This window comes from Bufo gargarizans, chromosome 9, assembly GCF_014858855.1.
Source record: "Bufo gargarizans isolate SCDJY-AF-19 chromosome 9, ASM1485885v1, whole genome shotgun sequence".
NCBI lineage: Eukaryota > Metazoa > Chordata > Amphibia > Anura > Bufonidae > Bufo > Bufo gargarizans.
This window is the reverse complement of record NC_058088.1, coordinates 76,446,416-76,463,568: the sequence shown is the minus strand read 5'-3', so window position 1 is coordinate 76,463,568 and position 17,153 is coordinate 76,446,416. Positions and strand designations below refer to the sequence as shown.

The following is a 17,153-nucleotide window of genomic DNA, read 5'->3' as shown; positions in this document are numbered from 1 at the left end:
TGAAATTTTGGAAGTAAACTCTATTCACTTAATGCTCTTTATAAATCCATGCTTTGTTCTCTGTATAACCAGAATGGATTACAAACCCTAGACAATGAGCTGTGATTCAGAGAGCATATCACATTGCCATGCAATATAATTATTCTATTCTTCCAGAAAGGTTACACTACACCTCAAGACAGCTGGCTCTCCTAAGATCTCAGTCTTTTTTTAATTCTGCTGATGGTGTCTGGACAATAAATCTGTTCAAAAACAGGTTACTCTATTGCAGCTGGAATGATACATGAGCACTAGTGAAGACAGCACACCGCACGTATAATGGAGAAGGACATGTCCACAAGAGAAAAGTGCAACCTTTTTTCACAAGCACTAACATATATAACAATCATTTTACTCACAGCTGGCGTCGATTTCAGTTTATGGCAGATGGACAGCACAAGATGCGACAATTTGATTAAGAGGCATAAGTCTCAATACATTTGGCCCAGCTTAGGCTACTTTCACACTAGCGTTCGGGTTTCCGTTCGTGAGCTCCGTTTGAAGGAGCTCACGAGCGGACCCGAACGCAGCCGTCCAGCCCTGATGCAGTCTGAATGGAGGCGGATCCGCTCAGACTGCATCAGTCTGGCGGCGTTCAGCCTCCGCTCCGCTCGCCTCCGCACGGACAGGCGGACAGCTGAACGCTGCTTGCAGCGTTCGGGTGTCCGCCTGGCCGTTCGGAGGCGTGCGGATCCGTCCAGACTTTCAATGTAAGTCAATGGGGACGGATCCGTTTGAAGATGCCACAATATGGCTCAATCTTCAAGCGGATCCGTCCCCCATTGACTTTACATTGAAAGTCTGAACGGATCCGCGCAGGCTACTTTCGCACTTGCGCACTTGCGAATTTTTTTAAAGTTATTAATGCAGACGGATCCGTACTGAACGGAGCCTCCGTCTGCATTAATATGAGCGGATCCGTTCAGAACGGATCCGCCCGAACGCTAGTGTGAAAGTAGCCTTATTCTAGTGAACTTTTTAGTAAATGTGCCACAATCACAAAATCGGTGTAAGAAAAGTAAAACAGTAACTCATAGTAACTAACGAAGATCCCAGTCCTCATTCAGAGAATATTCTGAAGCTAAATTCTGCTAAAATAAATTCTTAAGAAAGGCAAAGATGAGACAGCTTTTCATCTTTACTGATGGTTCAGGTTACAGCTGCTGCCCATACAAGTTCATGGATATGGGAGGGGAGGAGCTGCAGTGAGAGACACAAACAGAAAAGCTACTGGTTCCAGTAAGCATTCTACTGTCTCAGCCCAATGCGGCATTCACTGCAACACTGCTCAGTACTGCAATAGAATGTCCTTCCATGATGCTAAGTGGAGCAGGCCTATTCTGTATGTGTGCTGTGTATGGGAGACGACATAACAGCTAGTCTCCAAACCCTCTGAAGCTGAATAGTCATGGGTAAGCCCCTTCCTTCTGCCTCCATCTTCTAGTGGGGTTGGTTTGAACTAGAGGGTCAGAGGTAGTGGAGTCTTACATAACTATAAAATCAAACTATGCAGGGTTTGTTTGCACTCAATAAAAACGTGTAACAATAGGTAGACTCACAGGGGCTGTATATACAAAACAATAGGGTACTTTTAGTCAAGCACCTTTTTTAAGTACAGTTTTTTTTTTTTGTTTTTTTTTTAGATACACAGAAGTAAAGTTGTCTTCCCTCAATGGGCATAATGTTCATCTGTCTAGGCCAGGACTTTCCAAGCAGTTCTTTTGAAACCTCAGTTTCCCAAAACACAGTAGCAAGACCTACTACTTTTTCAGTATGGATGGCAAAAAAACAAATTATTGGCCAAATAGTCAACAAATTTCAGCCAGAATATGGCATTAGGTAAGATTCATAGGATGCCTTTCCCACCACTACACAAAATTACGATAAGAATTTGGGGTCTGTGCTCCCAGTGGTGGAAAGAATTTAAAGAGGTTTTCACAGCTTAAGAAAAAGTACCAAGGGGGCGTGGCCAGCCATGAGCAAGTGAGGACGTGCTCCGCTAGAGCTCTGCTGCATCCCTGGCGAGATTCCCCTCATACCAGCCACTCCTGATGGGCAAGACATTAAAAAAGGGTAGAGCCCAACCACCAGCTCCCCTGGCGTCCTCCTAAGGCGATCTTCCCCGCTTATTCGCCAGGTAATCCGCCTCACCAGGCCTTGCTCTGCGCGACCAGGCCATGCGCTCTCAAGATGGTGCCGGTGTCCAGGCCATGCGGTCTTCAGAAGCGCTGTCTGAAGCGCCCAGGAGCCCCTTTTTACAACTATGCAGGCGCCGCTCAGCATTGGTGCCCTCCCTACCTGCCTCTGCTGAGCACCATGAGCGGCTCCACAGCCCGGACCAGACTTTCCCGGCTGCATCTGAATCGCGCTCTCCACATGCGCGCACCGGCCTTGCCTCCCTCTACCTACCAGAACCCCTGCACTTCTCTGCAGCACCACCGTTCATAGCTGCACCACAGGTCAGTTCGGGTAGGGACCTCACCCCCCTCCTCACAGACTTCAGCTCTGCCATTCCAGTGGACTTTACTTTAAGGTCTTGAGCTAATTCTTTCGGGCCCAGCGGGCACACACAAAGCATCTGCAGTGCTAAATAACCCCAACATCCACCAGGGGCCCTTCTGTGACCAGTCATCGCCACACCCTGGTCTCCATCTCCAGGAGCATCCCTTGGACCACCAACAAAGGTCCCCTAACCGAGCCACACTCCATGTCCCTTCCCCTCCCCTAGATTTTGCCATGTCCTTTCGGGATCCTCCCTGAAGCCTCTATCTCAAATGTTAGGGACTCCCCCCCCCCCCCCCCTTACTTCTATATGTAAGACCCATACATTAAATCGAAACAACATTCGAACAGATGTGCACAGCCCCCTCAGGGGTATAGGAGCTTTCTCTTATCCCATTTCTGATTTCTACTTGTCTACTTTCACACTGGCATTTTACCTTTGCGTCTCTGAGATCCGTTCAGGGCTCTCACAAGCGGTCCAAAACTGATCAGTTTTACCCTAATGCATTCTGAATAGAAAAGGATCCGCTCAGAATGCATCAGTTTGCCTCCGATCCGCCTCCATTCCGCTTTAGAGACGGACACCAAAACGCTGCCTGCGCTGTGATGAAACTGAGCCAAACAGATCTGTTCTGACACACAATGTAAGTCAATGGAGACGGATCTGTTTTCTAAGACACAATAGAAAACGGATCAGTCCTTTATTGACTTTCAATGGTGTTCAAGACGGATCCGTCTTGGCTATGTTACAGATAATACAAACGGATCCGTTATGAACGGATGCAGACGGTTATATTATCTGAACGGATCCGTCTGTGCAGATCCATGACAGATCCGCACCAAACGCGAGTGTAAAAGTGGCCTAAGGCCCATTAAACGAGCAATAAAATCCTATCCAGATGGTGGAGGGTGCCCACGCTTCTCCACAAATGGTTTCCTACAGTGTCAGATCGCTGTTGGAGATATCACACAGAGGAGGGCACGATGATCCATATTTAGTGGCACTGTCCTGTCCTACGCCCCTTTTGGAACTTTGTACACAAAACAATCAGAGAAGTGACGGGCATCCCTGTACAGAACTCCCCTGAAGCTCTTCTATTATTTGTGCTCAGCCTAAATGCCCCAGCCTACAAGAACTCACTTCTGAAATACATGATTCAGGCAGCAAAAGCAGTTATCCCATGACACTGGAATCCCCCTCCCCTCCTTCACCGGAGGAATGGTTGGAGGAGATCACTCTATACCAGAGAATGGATGACCTTATTAGTGTGACACCCTTAGATTCCTCACGATTCTTGAAGACCTGGGGTTTGTGGGACGCTTTCCGCTCATCGGAGACATTCAAAACATACAGATGTAAACTCTACATATTTAGCTCCTAACCCCTCCTTACCTACTTTTATTTTGAGTTCTGAATGTCATGCGTGCTCTCTCATAATGCATCTTTATTACAAGTTTGTATCACATGTTACTGAAAAGAATAAATTATACTAAAAACTAGGGATCGACCGATATTGATTTTTTAGGGCCGATACCGATAATTTGTGAACTTTCAGGCCGATAGCCGATAATTTATACCAATATTCTGGGAATTTTCATTTTTGAAAAAAAAATTAAAATTCCCACAAATCTGCTGAAAATTAATGTTTATTGTTAATGTGTATTTTTTTTTGTAAATCTTTCTTTTTCATTTATATTTAATATTTTGGTGTTTTTATTTTTTAACTAACTTTTAGCCCACTTAGGGACTAGAACCCTTGTCCTATTCACCCTGATAGAGCTCTATCTGGGTGAATAGGAGCTCACACTGTCCCTGCTGCTCTGTGCTTTGTGCACACAGCAGCATGGAGCTTATCATGGCAACCAGGGCTTCAATAGCGTCCTGGCTGCCATGGTAACCGATCGGAGCCCCAGCATTACACTGCTGGGGCTCCGATCGGAGGAGCAGGGGAGAGGGGATCCTGTGGAGGGGCGCACTGCGACTGGGGTGGGGGGGCCCTATGCGCCACCACTGCTTAATACTGGGGGGGGGGGGGGCGCACTGCGCCACCAATGCTTAATACTGGGGGGGAGGGGGGCGCACTGCGCCACCAATGCTTAATACTGGGGGGGGGGGGGAGAGGGGGGGCGCACTGCGCCACCAATGTGCAATACGGGGGGGCGCACTGCGCCACCAATGAAGCTTAATCTCTAATTTATTCATATACAGGAGGCGGGAGCTGGCTGCAGGATCGCATAGCCTGCTCCCGACCTCTATGACAAGTAGCTGCGATCCGTGGCACCTGAGGAGTTAACTACCGCAGATCGTAGCTACCGCTCATAGAGGTCAGGAGCCGGCTATGTGATCCTGCAGCCAGCTCCGCCTCCTGTATATGAATAAATGAGAGATTAATCTTTATTGGTGGCGCAGTGGCCATAGCTCCTCCCCTCCTCCTGTCCCCTGTCCTCCCATTGGCGGCAGCAGCAGCAGCACAGGGGGAGGAGACACTGCTCCTTCTCCCCTGTGCTGCTGCTGAGGGAACACGGAGAGCGCTGTCAGCAGCGCGATCTGTGTTCCCCATACGCTATCGGAATATCGGCAAAATAAATGCCGATACCAATAGCGTTCAAAATCCTGAATATCGGCCGATAATATCGGTAAATCCGATAATCGGTCGATCCCTACTAAAAACCTCAATAAAAATGGAATCAGGGAAAAAAAAAAAAAAAAAAAAAGGGAACCTATATGTGTCTTCAGTACTAACTAGATGATGCCACTATAGCTCAGAATAGTTTTTTGTAATTTCCATTGTCTTGCCAGCCAGGTACAGGAACGTTGTTTTCATGCTGCCAGGGCTTTCTGTAGGTGGGATTACCACAGCAGTACAGTTACCATGATTCCTTTCCGCCCTTACAGACATTGCTTCTATTTCTAGCCTCCTCTGGATGCATGCTCCTCTATTACAAACTATAAGGTAATGTAATGTGCTCTGCTGTTGCTCAATGAACCGGTATAATCCGTTTCCCAGCTTGTGAAACACAATCCATCCCGAGACAGAAAGGGAGGGGAGAGCCAGGGTTCAGTAGAGATAAGAAGCATGTGAGGGGTTAAAAAAAAACATGCAGGTGTTAAATAGGAATGATGCTGTCCAGCATATGTCCATTATAAAAAAAAAAAAGGACTAATATCTCCATATTAAACTTGCACGCAATTTTTAATGACTGGAAAATCCATGGTACTAAAGTGGCTCAACAAGTCTATACAACCCCCGTAGTCTGCAGGATTGTGAGCATATCCCTCTCTACTAATATTTAATGCAGCCGTGCAACGAAAAATACTCTACATTTGCCAAACCAGCACCTGGATATGAATACTTTTGTAATTGCGCATAATTAAAAATTTAATATAGTCACTGAACTATTGAATAAAATGTATCTGTATAGCGCCGCCTGCTGTTTGTTCTTTTCCTTACTTCTTGTCCACCTCACTGAGGTGGTCACATGCTCGGTTTCAACCTTTGCCTGCTATATCTTCTGTACGAACCTGTGGCAATTACAGGGAAAGAGCTACAGCAGAAAGGGCACATCCCCTGAGCTGCCAGGCTGAACTAAACCTAGCAGAACAACTGGAGCAACGAGTGGGTAGAGCTCTGGAACCATGGGAGGCACAGGGCTGGTTCTAGCTTTGTTAGAATGAGATGGTCATGTACTGTATGATGTCTGATTTTTATTTTTCACATCACCCCTTTAACATTGTTCCTGATTGTAACTTTAGGCTACTTTCACACTTGCGTTCAGAGCGGATCTGTCTGGGGTCTGCCCAGATGGATCCGCTCATATAATGCAGACGATGGGATCCGTTCAGAACGGATCCGTCTGGATTATATTGTAGAAAAAATTCTGAAAGTAGCTTCAGACGGATCCGTCCAGACTTTACATTGAAAGTCAATGGGGGACGGATCAGTTTGAAAATTGAGCCATATAGTGTCAAATTCAAACTGATCCGTCCCCATTGACTTACATTGTAAGTCTGGACGGATCCGTTTGCGGAGGCCAAACGCTGCCAGACTGAGACTGATGCATTCTGAGCGGATCTGCATCCACTCAGAATGCATTAGGGCTGGACGGATGCATTCGGGGCCGCTTGTGAGAGCCTTTAAACGGAACTCACAAGCGGAGCCCCGAACACTAATGTGAAAGTAGCCTTACCCTGTAACATTTTGTTCAGTGCTATGGAGAATATTAGTGCTTTTTTAATAAAATTATTATTACACGCCATGCTTCAGTTGGAAAAAAAAAAAAAAAAAAAAAAAAAAAGGTAATACACAATCCTTCAGTGGCCATACTTAGGCTAGTTTCCCACTTGCGGCAGGACGGATCCGGCAGGCTGGCCTCCCTGTCGGATCCGTCCGTCCTTCCGCTGTTTCGCCGGACCGCCGCTCCATGCCCATTGACTATAATGTGGACGGGGGCGGAGCTCCGGTGCAGTACGGCGAAAGCCGCCGGACTAAAAAGTCGGACATGCAGGACTTTTTAGTCCGGCGGCTTTCGCCGTGCTGCGCCGGAGCTCCACCCCCGTCCCCATTATAGTCATTGGGGACGGAGCAGCGGTCCGGCGATAAGGCGAAACAGCGGATCCAACAGCGGCGGCTTTCGCCGTGCACCACCAGAGCTCCGCCCCCATTATAGTCAATGGGGATGGAGCGGTGGTCCGGCGAAACAGCGGAAGGACGGATCAGGCAGGACGGAGACCAGCCTGCCAGATCAGTCCTGCCGCAAGTGTGAAACTAGCCTAAGGCAGATTTCCTCAAGGCCTAAGTTCCAGTAACATGTCTGGCCTTGTCCGGTGTGACTCCTACTGCCCACAATGGACCCATAAAGAATCAAGCTATATATGGCCAATATTAACAGGATAAGCAAAAATGTTTGCGTTCAGCCCAGTGAACAGTTCATAGGTGGACAGGCGGTTACCTGAGGTCTGGTCCTTGGATTCCACCTAATGTAGTAATTCACCCACAGTTCCAGGTGGCTCATACTGGCGACCGGGTACAGCACATGGTGCTCATAATTCACATAGAAAGGGTTTGTAAACTCATCCACATGGCTATTAATGTACGACCATAAAGATATAGTCTTTGTCTGCACCTCCTAGATGGGAAAACACACAATGAACAATTACACATTGCCTCTTTCCATACACATACTGTGGGATATTCAAAATGCAAAGCCAGTTATACGTGGAATGGGATTATATGAGCAAAAACAAATGTCGTTATTCTATATATATAAAAAATGGATTATACTGAATACTAAGTTGCTTATAAAAGCAACACAGGGATCCTATCTCCGTGAAGCGGCACGGAGGCACTGCTTTACGTCCGATATTATGGAAACATGATGATCAGGAAAGATGTGAAGAATAATAATGACTGTGTCCAGGCCGGAGAGAAATCTGGAATATATACTGTGGCGCCACCTAGTGGCCTGCAAGAGAATTTTGACAGGTCATGTACACAGCTATGTGTCTCCTTCCAGATGGTTACTATTAGGACACATGTGTCATTACAAATGCTGTGTGGCATCTTACAAGACATTTTCTACTTTTCTGTATGGCCTAATACTTTAGCATCTGTCGTCTGGCTGAACCAACGGTTCTCGTAGAGCAGCCCTGTATGGGGTCTGCTGAGATGCCGTAAATGTGATCAGTACGAGTTCAGCATAATGCCGGACCATGACATGCCATGAAATAGTGTATGTATGTAACGTAATATATATATATATATATATATACACATACATACATATACACACACAATGTATACACATAATTATAAAAAATATAATAAAAATAATAATATAAAAAAAATACCTCTTTCATTCTCTGCTGCTCACTATTGTATAAAAATGTGCCAAACAAGCAGCTGTAGAGATGGTCCAGAATGGTGATGAGGAAAAGCTCATTAAATTCAAAGGCTGCGGGAAACTAAATGAACGAAACAAAGAAGAGTTATTACAATATACAGATTCTGTTCCGCACCAAGATGTCCGCTCCCCCTTCTCACCAGCAGCCAGAACATTTTCTGTACCCAAGATGTCGGGATCACAGACACTATTGTGACCATATGAAAAGATGAATAAAAGGCAGACCCGAACCACCACAGATCATAGACCAGAGGCTAGAATATGGCCACCATATGGTCAGGATCCAGGTGTAGTGGCATTATAGGGTCTGTATAACGGTGCAGATTACGCACAATTTTTCTGCAAGGATTTTGTGCAGGAAAAAAAAAAACGATCAGTCAAATCTCATGTACACTTGGCTTTTATACTTCTTAGGGTCCATTCACACGTCCGCAAAATGGGTCCGCATCCGTTCCGCAACTGGGTCCCTACACATTTGCAGTGTTTTGCAGTCCGCAAATTGCAGATCCCCAAAACACGAACACCGGTCATGTGCGGACCGCTGGCACTAAATAGAAATGCCTTTTCTTGTCCGTGTCTGCGGACAAGAATAGGACATGTTCTATTTTTTTGCGGGGCCGCGGAACGGAAGTGCGGATGCGGACTAAAAAAAATTAATGGGTCAGCACCGGATGTATGTGGACGTGTGAATCCTTAGGGCTGTTTTACACAAGCGGATGCCGTGCGTGACATCCGCTGCGTGAATGACAGCCAAGACCCGACACGGACTGCAGAGGCACGGAGCATTAACATGATTGATCCTGCTCCGTGCCTCTCTGTGATCTCTTTACTACGAAAATCAGTGAGATAAAGTTGTCACCGTGATTTCGTAGTAAAGAGATCACAGAGAGGCAAAGAGCAGGATCAATCATGTTAATGCTCCGTGCTTCTGCAGTCCGCATCGGGTCTTGGCTGTCATTCACGCAGCGGATGTCACGCACGGCATCCGCTCGTGTAAAACAGCCCTTAGGGTGCAAAAATTTACCTGCTGTGCGGATTTTGAAATCTGCAGCACGTCAGTTGTTGCAGGTTTTAAATTTTTTGTGGATTTCACCCTTTTCAATGGAAGGGTGGACTGAGATCTGCAGAAAATCCACATCAAATCCACAAAAAGTACTGCACCAAATCGCAATAAATTGTGCGGATTTATGCGTGGTTTTGGTGCGGATTTCGTGTGCAGCCACCGTAAGGCTCTATTCACACTGTCAGTTTTTAACAGACATTATTTTTACCTGATGCTTTTCTGAGAAACTGACGTTAAAAACGGTCCCCTTCAATTGTATGGGGGCTGCTGGTCAGTGAAGAGGATAAAACAGAACATCATCTATTTTTTGATGTCTGTTAAAACTGCTGACTACAATTGTTCTTAAAATGGACGTGTGACTGCCGTCGTGTGACTGTAGCCTTAGGGTACAGCGACAAGTGGCGTAACGGCTGTGGATTATCTGCATACTATCCACGCTATCAGCAGTATCGTCACACTGAGGAGTTTCCATAATAAAATCTGCAGACTGTCCATTTATTCCGCGGATTCACTCTTTGCAATGCAATCTGAAGTAAATCCATAGCATTTAGGCCACTTTCACACGCGTTTGGTATGGATCCGTCATGGATCTGCACAGACGGATCCGTTCAGATACTACAACAGTCTGCATCCGTTCAGAACTGATCCGTTTGTATTATCTTTAAAGTATATCTGTATTATCTTTAAAGTATATCTGCTTGGTGGCCCTATTTCAACTTTTCACTGTGCATTCAATTACCCCTTAATTCCACAGTTTTGTTCCCTGTACTGCCTACTTTTACCTGTGCTTAAAGGGAGTCTGTCAGCAGATTTACCCCTTTTTAACAGTTGCCATTATGCTGTAGCCGCAAAACAGACGATTAACACGGTACCTTTAAACGCTTTGGTGGACTTTTAAATCTGCCAAAAACAAACTTTGATGAGGGCTCGCAAGTGCCCAGGGCGGAGTCCACCGTGTTGGAGCCCAGGCAGCTCTGCCTCTTCGGCTCTTATCCCCGCCCAGCCTCCTCCTCTGCTCGCCTATCTGTTGTCTCTCCCCCTCAGCGAGATCCCGCGCCGACGCGATAACTTCCTTGGCCGGGGCATGCGCACTGCAATGCCCATTGCTGACACGGCATCGCAGTAGCTTATGCGCATGCCCCGACCAAGGAAGTCATCGCGTCGGCGCGGGATCTCGCTGAGGGGGAGAGACAACAGATAGGCGAGCAGAGGAGGAGGCTGGGCGGGGATAAGAGCCGAAGAGGCAGAGCTGCCTGGGCTCCAACACGGTGGACTCCGCCCTGGGCACTTGCGAGCCCTCATCAAAGTTCGTTTTTGGCAGATTTAAAAGTCCACCAAAGCGTTTAAAGGTACCGTGTTAATCGTCTGTTTTGCGGCTACAGCATAATGGCAACTGTTAAAAAGGGGTAAATCTGCTGACAGACTCCCTTTAAAATAAGGTTGCTATGCAGGTCCGTCTATGTGTTGAAGGACGGAGGACGCAGAAGCAGGCAGCGTGCAAGGTCAGATTACAGACAGCCAGGGACTGTAAGTAAATGATTAAAGCCAGGTCCTCCCCAGCAGCTGATAACAGTGCCTGGGCTGTGTGCACTTCTCCCTGTCCCTGCACTTGGCAGACGCTCCCTCACTCAGCAGAGCTGAAGAATGTAGAGTTGAAGCAGTGCAGACCAGAGAAGGGAGATCTGCCGTCTGCTCAGTGTATAAATGAAAGCAACATGTGGTAAGAGGACCCCTCTGTGCTGCAGGAGATTAACCCTTTAGGGGGGAGGGCTCTGGTTACTGACACTTTTGGGGGGCTATTGTTACTGGCTAGTCAGGGCAGGCGGGATTAGCCTCAGGGTGAGGGCAGTGGCGGCCATCTTAACTGAATAGTGAAATTGCAGTTTTATGCAGACTGGTTGCTAAGGGCTGAATCTTATTAAATATGGGGTAAGTCAGTCTAATAGTAACTGATTCTGGAATATCATGTTATTAGTAACTACATATATAAAAATTTAAATTAGGGTCTAAGTGTGACAGTTATCCTTTAAGGCTACTTTCACACCTGCGTTTAGGTGCGGATCCGTCTGGTATCTGCACAGACGGATCCGCACCTATAATGCAAACGCTTAGATCTGTTCAGAACGGATCCTTTTTTGTTCATGATAATGCAAACTGATCCGTTTTGACTTACATTGAAAGTCAATGGGGGACGGATCACTTCAAACGGATCTGTCCACATTGACTTACATTGTAAGTCTGGACAGATCCGTTTGCCTCCGCACGGCCAGGTGGACACCCGAAAGCAGCGTTCGGGTGTCCGCCTGCTGAGTGGAGCGGAGGACAGATGGTGCCAGACTGATGCATTCTGAGCGGATCCGCATCCACTCAGAATGCATTGGGGCTGTACGGATCCATTCATGACCGCTTGTGAGAGCCTTCAAACGGAACTCACAAGCGGAGCCCCGAACGCTAGTGTGAAAGTAGCCTTATATAGCCAAGACGGATCCGTCTTGAACACCACTGAAAGTCAATGGAGGACGGATCAGTTTTTTTTTGCCAGATTGTGTCATAGAAAACGGATCTGTCCCCATTGACTTACATTGTGTGTCAGGACGGATCCGTTTGGCTCATTTGCGTCAGACGGACACCAAAACACTGCTTGCAGCTTTTTGATGTCCGCCTCTAGAGCGGAATGGAGACTGAACGGATAAAAACTGATGCATTCTGAGCGGATCCTTTTCCATTCGGAATGCATTAGAATGCAAACTGATCCGTTTTGGAACCGCTAGTGAGAGCCCTGAACGGATCTCACAAATGGAAAGCCAAAACGAAAGTAGCCTATCGCGTAGTAAATTGACCTTCACAACCTGTTCTATTAAAGTTGTCCATTTTTTTCATCAAGAGTCAGCTTTTGGCCAGAGGTATGGAGATCCACATGCCTCACTGAGTTCCATAACTTTGGTCAAAAGTAGAATTTTCAGTCTTTGCCTAAAAGTTCAATTAAAGCATTAAAAAAAAAAATAAAAAAAGTCCACACAGATGTCATATATTATTAACCACCATCAAATTAAAAAAAACTATTAAAAAAAACTATTACAATCTAATGTACAGCGCATGGTCCTGCGTTTTAAACCCGTGCGATTATACATATACTGCTGCACCAATTTATTTTTATTTTTTTACTTTTTGAAAAAAAAAAAAAAGACCTAGATGTCATGAAAAAATAATACTGATAGCTCAACACAAAAGTTGCTAAAAAGCTTCTGGTCGTTCAAGCTAACGGGTTAGCAATTCATAGATCCACATTCCTAGGGGTATGTATTGTACCCCAGTTTCTTCCCACAGTTCCCCCCCAAAAAACCACCACATAGTATTCCAGGTTAGTTTGCGTCCCATGAAATGAGCCCTCGTGAGTGTAGATGGCGGGGTCCGCTGGAGGCTGGGGCTGACGTCAGCCATTCTAACCTTTGCGCTGCACTATGGAATATGTTGCCACCTTATAAGTCATAGGAAAAACTCCTTAGCCCAAATTTTAAACACAAACTACAGTAGCAAAATAAAGCACCACCTACAGTGGATAAAACTATACAAGTGCGCACAACATCTAGTGGACTTGTAGAGGCGGACTATGCCATAGCAATGAGGAAACATTTACCTGATTCGTCATCTGCCATACACAGTCAATGAACTGAAGAAAAATTGGGGACCGGTCTGCATCTGCGTGATTATCCTCCCCATGGCCCACTCTCTGGGGAAAAAAAAAAATATATATAAAAAAATAAAATTAACAAATTTACAAAGCAATCAATTTTATTAATGCAGAATAATTACCCATTACAGCATGAGGATGTCATAAACGGGTGCCCCCTGCTTTGGGACCCCCTTCTAGGAGCCAGAGCCGCTAGTAAGAGTGACCCCCCCCCCCCTCTCAGACTATATTTTAATAAGCACCATATAATATTATAAGTGGTCTCAGGAGAACCCGCAAACTGATCTAGGGCTGTCCATAGATCAGATCCATAAAGGGGTCCTCTCACTTCAGCCAATGGCATTTATCATGTAGATTAAGTTAATACCAGGCACTTCCTAATGTACTGCGATTGTCCATATTGCCTCCTTTGCTGGCTGGATTCATTTTTCCATCACATTATGCACTGCTCGTTTCCATGGTTACGACCAGATACTGCACATTCTGGTCTATGCTCGCTCCCACGGTCCAAACCACCAGAGAGGCTGGCACATTTTTTCCTAAAATGTGCAAGCACGGCCACTGCTGCTGGATTGCAGGATGGTTGTAACCATGGAAACGAGCAGTGTATAGAGTGATGGAAAAATGAATCCAGCCAGCAAAGGAAGCAATATGGACAATCACAATAAATTAGTAAGTGGCTTGAATTAACTTCCTCTACATGATAAATGTGCTGAAGTGAGAGGACCCCTTTTAAAGACCTGTATTAACAGAAGCAAATAAGTAACGGATAGCTGCATTTCTGGTGCCTTGTCAATCAGGTTTCTTTGCTCATTTACATTCCAGCTTCCACATACATACCATAGCAAACCTGTGGCCGAAGCTTATCCATTCCTTCTCGATCAGAACTTCAAAGCCCTTGATAGTCCTGTAATAGCTGTCCAGCATTAGCATTGCCAGTGATGTGAGCTGTGCCGTCCGGTCCCAGCCGTCACTGCAGTGAACCACAACCGAGGTCTTGCTTGATTCAACCCTGTCTGCAATCCTCACAGAACCTGCCAGGAGCATCTGAAAGGCCGGAGAACATTACAAACAACAGTAAAGAGAAATACATAATGTGAGAGAAAATAATTCTATGCCCCATGTGGAACCCTGTATACTGACACCGGACCAGACCCAGACCTAGACCTTTTCCCAAAAGACTGACCTCTTATGTCCATCATGTTTTCGTCAGCTTTGAGTTAAGGGGGTTGTCCCACAAAAAATTGCATGTTTTAAACATTTCAGTTATTCACTGAAATGTATCTGTATAGCGCCACCTGCTGTTTGCTCTTTTTCAAATTTCTGTGCCCTGCGCACTGAGATGGAAGCACATGCTCGGTTCCAGCCTTCAACTGCCACCAGCGGCAGTAGCAAGGACATCCCCTCTAAACTGACAGCTTGAAATCAATCTAGCAGAGCAATTGGGGCAATGAATCCATGTGAGGCACAGTGCTGGTTCTAAGTTTGTTATTATAGGATATCACATTTTTACATTAATTATAGGATAACCCCTTTAATGAATAATGCAGCTGTCTAACTATGATACTCAAAAAGCTGCTCCTCTTCATGTGTAAAGACACTATACATGCACTTCTAGGAGGATCGGAGGGAGGCGAAGCACCGCCAGGTACCGCCTACATATGTCCCTGCAGGTAAAATGTATGGCTGGCCACGACTTCAGGGATCTCAGAAGCCAGATCCACGGCAATCAGCATCAGGCTTCACCTTAGTTTAGGCGTCTGACACTATAATGAGCGAAACCACTGCCAAACCCAGCAGTGCTGCGCGCCTTACCCGGATATACTCGAGCCAGTGTGTTCCATCCACGTTGGTCAGCCAGCGAGCCTCATCAATGGATGGATACACAATCTCCTTCAGCTTACGCAGAGATTCCCTCATGACATGGATGTTGTGAATCTCCAGAAAAATGAGCTCAGCATTGGGATAAGCGGTTTCACCCTCGTATCCCCCTCCTTTAGCCTGAAACATAGAAAATACTAAATTAAGCTGTGAAATCGCAACCGGACAAAGACGTCTTACGCTATTGTGAAGTATGAAACTTTAAAGAACACCCATCACCACCCTGACATTATCTCTTTAATTGTAAAAGATAAAGAAACATTGTCTAAACATAAAAAAAAAAAAAAAAAGCTTTAAACCTTAAACATTTTAGGCAAATGACTCGCATCTGTGCTAAAGTGCATATGAGGAAAAAGATAAAGTGCTGTAATACAGCAGTTAAGAGCACTGTTTGAAGGGGTATTCCTAAATATGACGTTTATAGAGGATAACTGCAGGACCCCTGAGAATGTGCACTGCTGCTCCATTCATCTCTATGGGACCTTTCCGGAAACACCAGCAATAAAACCCCCACTGATCTAATAGGTAGATAGGGGATAACTTCAAATTGCTGGAATGCATTTTTAGCCCCGAGACCGATGGAGCCATTCTGTTGCTATGGCAGCCGCAGGACCTCTGAAAAAGCCGAGGCCTGCCATAGCGAAGTTCCTATGGATTGCAATGGTAGTTCATTGCAATCTATGGGAGAAGCAATAAGATGATCGCATGGTCAAGTCCCCTAGAGGGACTTAAAAAGAGTAAAAGAAAAAAGGTTCTAAAAATATGTAAATCACCCCCTTTTTCTCATATTAAGGCCTCATGCACACGGCCGTTGTTTTGGTCCGCATCCAAGCTGCAATTTTGGCGGCTCGGATGTGGACCCATTCATTTCAATAGGGCTGCAAAAGATGTGGACAGCACTCCGTCTGCTGTCCGCATCCGTTGCTCCGTTCAGTGGTCCGCGAAAAAATTTAACCTGTTCTATTCTTGTCCGCGCTTTGCGGACAAGAATAGGCAGTTATATTAAAGGCTGTGCATGCCGTTCCGCAAATTGCAGAATGCACACGGACGCCATCCGTGTTTTGCGGATTGGCGATTTGAGGACCACAAAACACACAACAGTTGAGTGCATGTAGCCTAAAAATAATAAATAAAAATAAAGAAATAGAGGTATTGCCGAGACCCAAAGTGCCCAAACAATTAAAATATAAATGTATTCCCGTGCGATGAACGCTGTAGCAGGAAAAATAATCAAAATGGCTGATTCGCTGTTTTCTGTCGTTTCAGCTCTCCGAAAAACTGAATTAAAAGGTGATCAGAAAGTCATACACCCCCCCAAAATGGTATCAATAAAAACAACAGATCACCCTACCAAAAATGAGCCCTCACACAGCTCCGTAGATGAAAATATAAAAAAAAGCTATGGGGGTCAGAATATGAAGATTCAAAAACATTCTTTAAACAAGTCTTAATTTATTAAAACACAAGAAAAATTGTATAAATGTGTAGAACTGTGGCGGAATTGCTTTTTTTCCCCAATTCCGCCTCATTTGGAATTTGTTTTCCAGTCACCACTAAATCTAATAAATGGTGCCATTAGAAAGTACAACTTGTCCGGCCATAAAACAAGCCCTCATACGGCTATGTGAACAGAAAAATAAAAATGGCATGGCTCCAGGAAAGCAGAGTAAAAAAAAAATATATCAAAATCGGAAACTGGCCCAGTCCTTAAAGGGTAAAGTCGGTCCAGTGAGATCTTGCAATAACTAGAGAGATCTCACACCTATGGGAGCACTGATCTCCATGCTGGGAGACCCTGGACCGGAAGTTGAGACCTGACAGCTGTGAGGAGCTAGGCCGCTGGCATTTACAATATGGTTAAAAGCACTATTTGGTCTTTTTTTAATTTATAATTTGTATTTAGAAAATGTAATTTAAAGAAAAAGAATACCGAGATAGAGACCGCACATCTAAGAAAGTATCAAATTTATTTAAAGCAACACACAACAAAAATGGGCTAAAAACCATTGTATACAATGAATCCGGGCCATGTGGACCAATCATGTGCACATGCCCCCCTGACTCATCACTTGTATT

General features: G+C 45.4%; 1 protein-coding gene across 2 annotated transcripts in view; it reads right to left on the bottom strand.

The window, feature by feature from the left end:
- Positions 1-17,153, bottom strand: part of MTMR1 (myotubularin related protein 1) — a 97,569-nt gene that overhangs the window by 14,857 nt on the left and 65,559 nt on the right. For both annotated transcript variants that reach the window (XM_044306048.1, XM_044306050.1), the window contains 5 exons: positions 15,012-15,197; positions 14,037-14,243; positions 13,143-13,235; positions 8,390-8,503; positions 7,492-7,668 (listed from right to left, as the gene is read on the bottom strand). In XM_044306048.1, the coding sequence (XP_044161983.1) occupies positions 7,492-7,668; positions 8,390-8,503; positions 13,143-13,235; positions 14,037-14,243; positions 15,012-15,197 (777 nt within the window). The remainder of the gene's footprint in view (positions 1-7,491; positions 7,669-8,389; positions 8,504-13,142; positions 13,236-14,036; positions 14,244-15,011; positions 15,198-17,153) is intronic.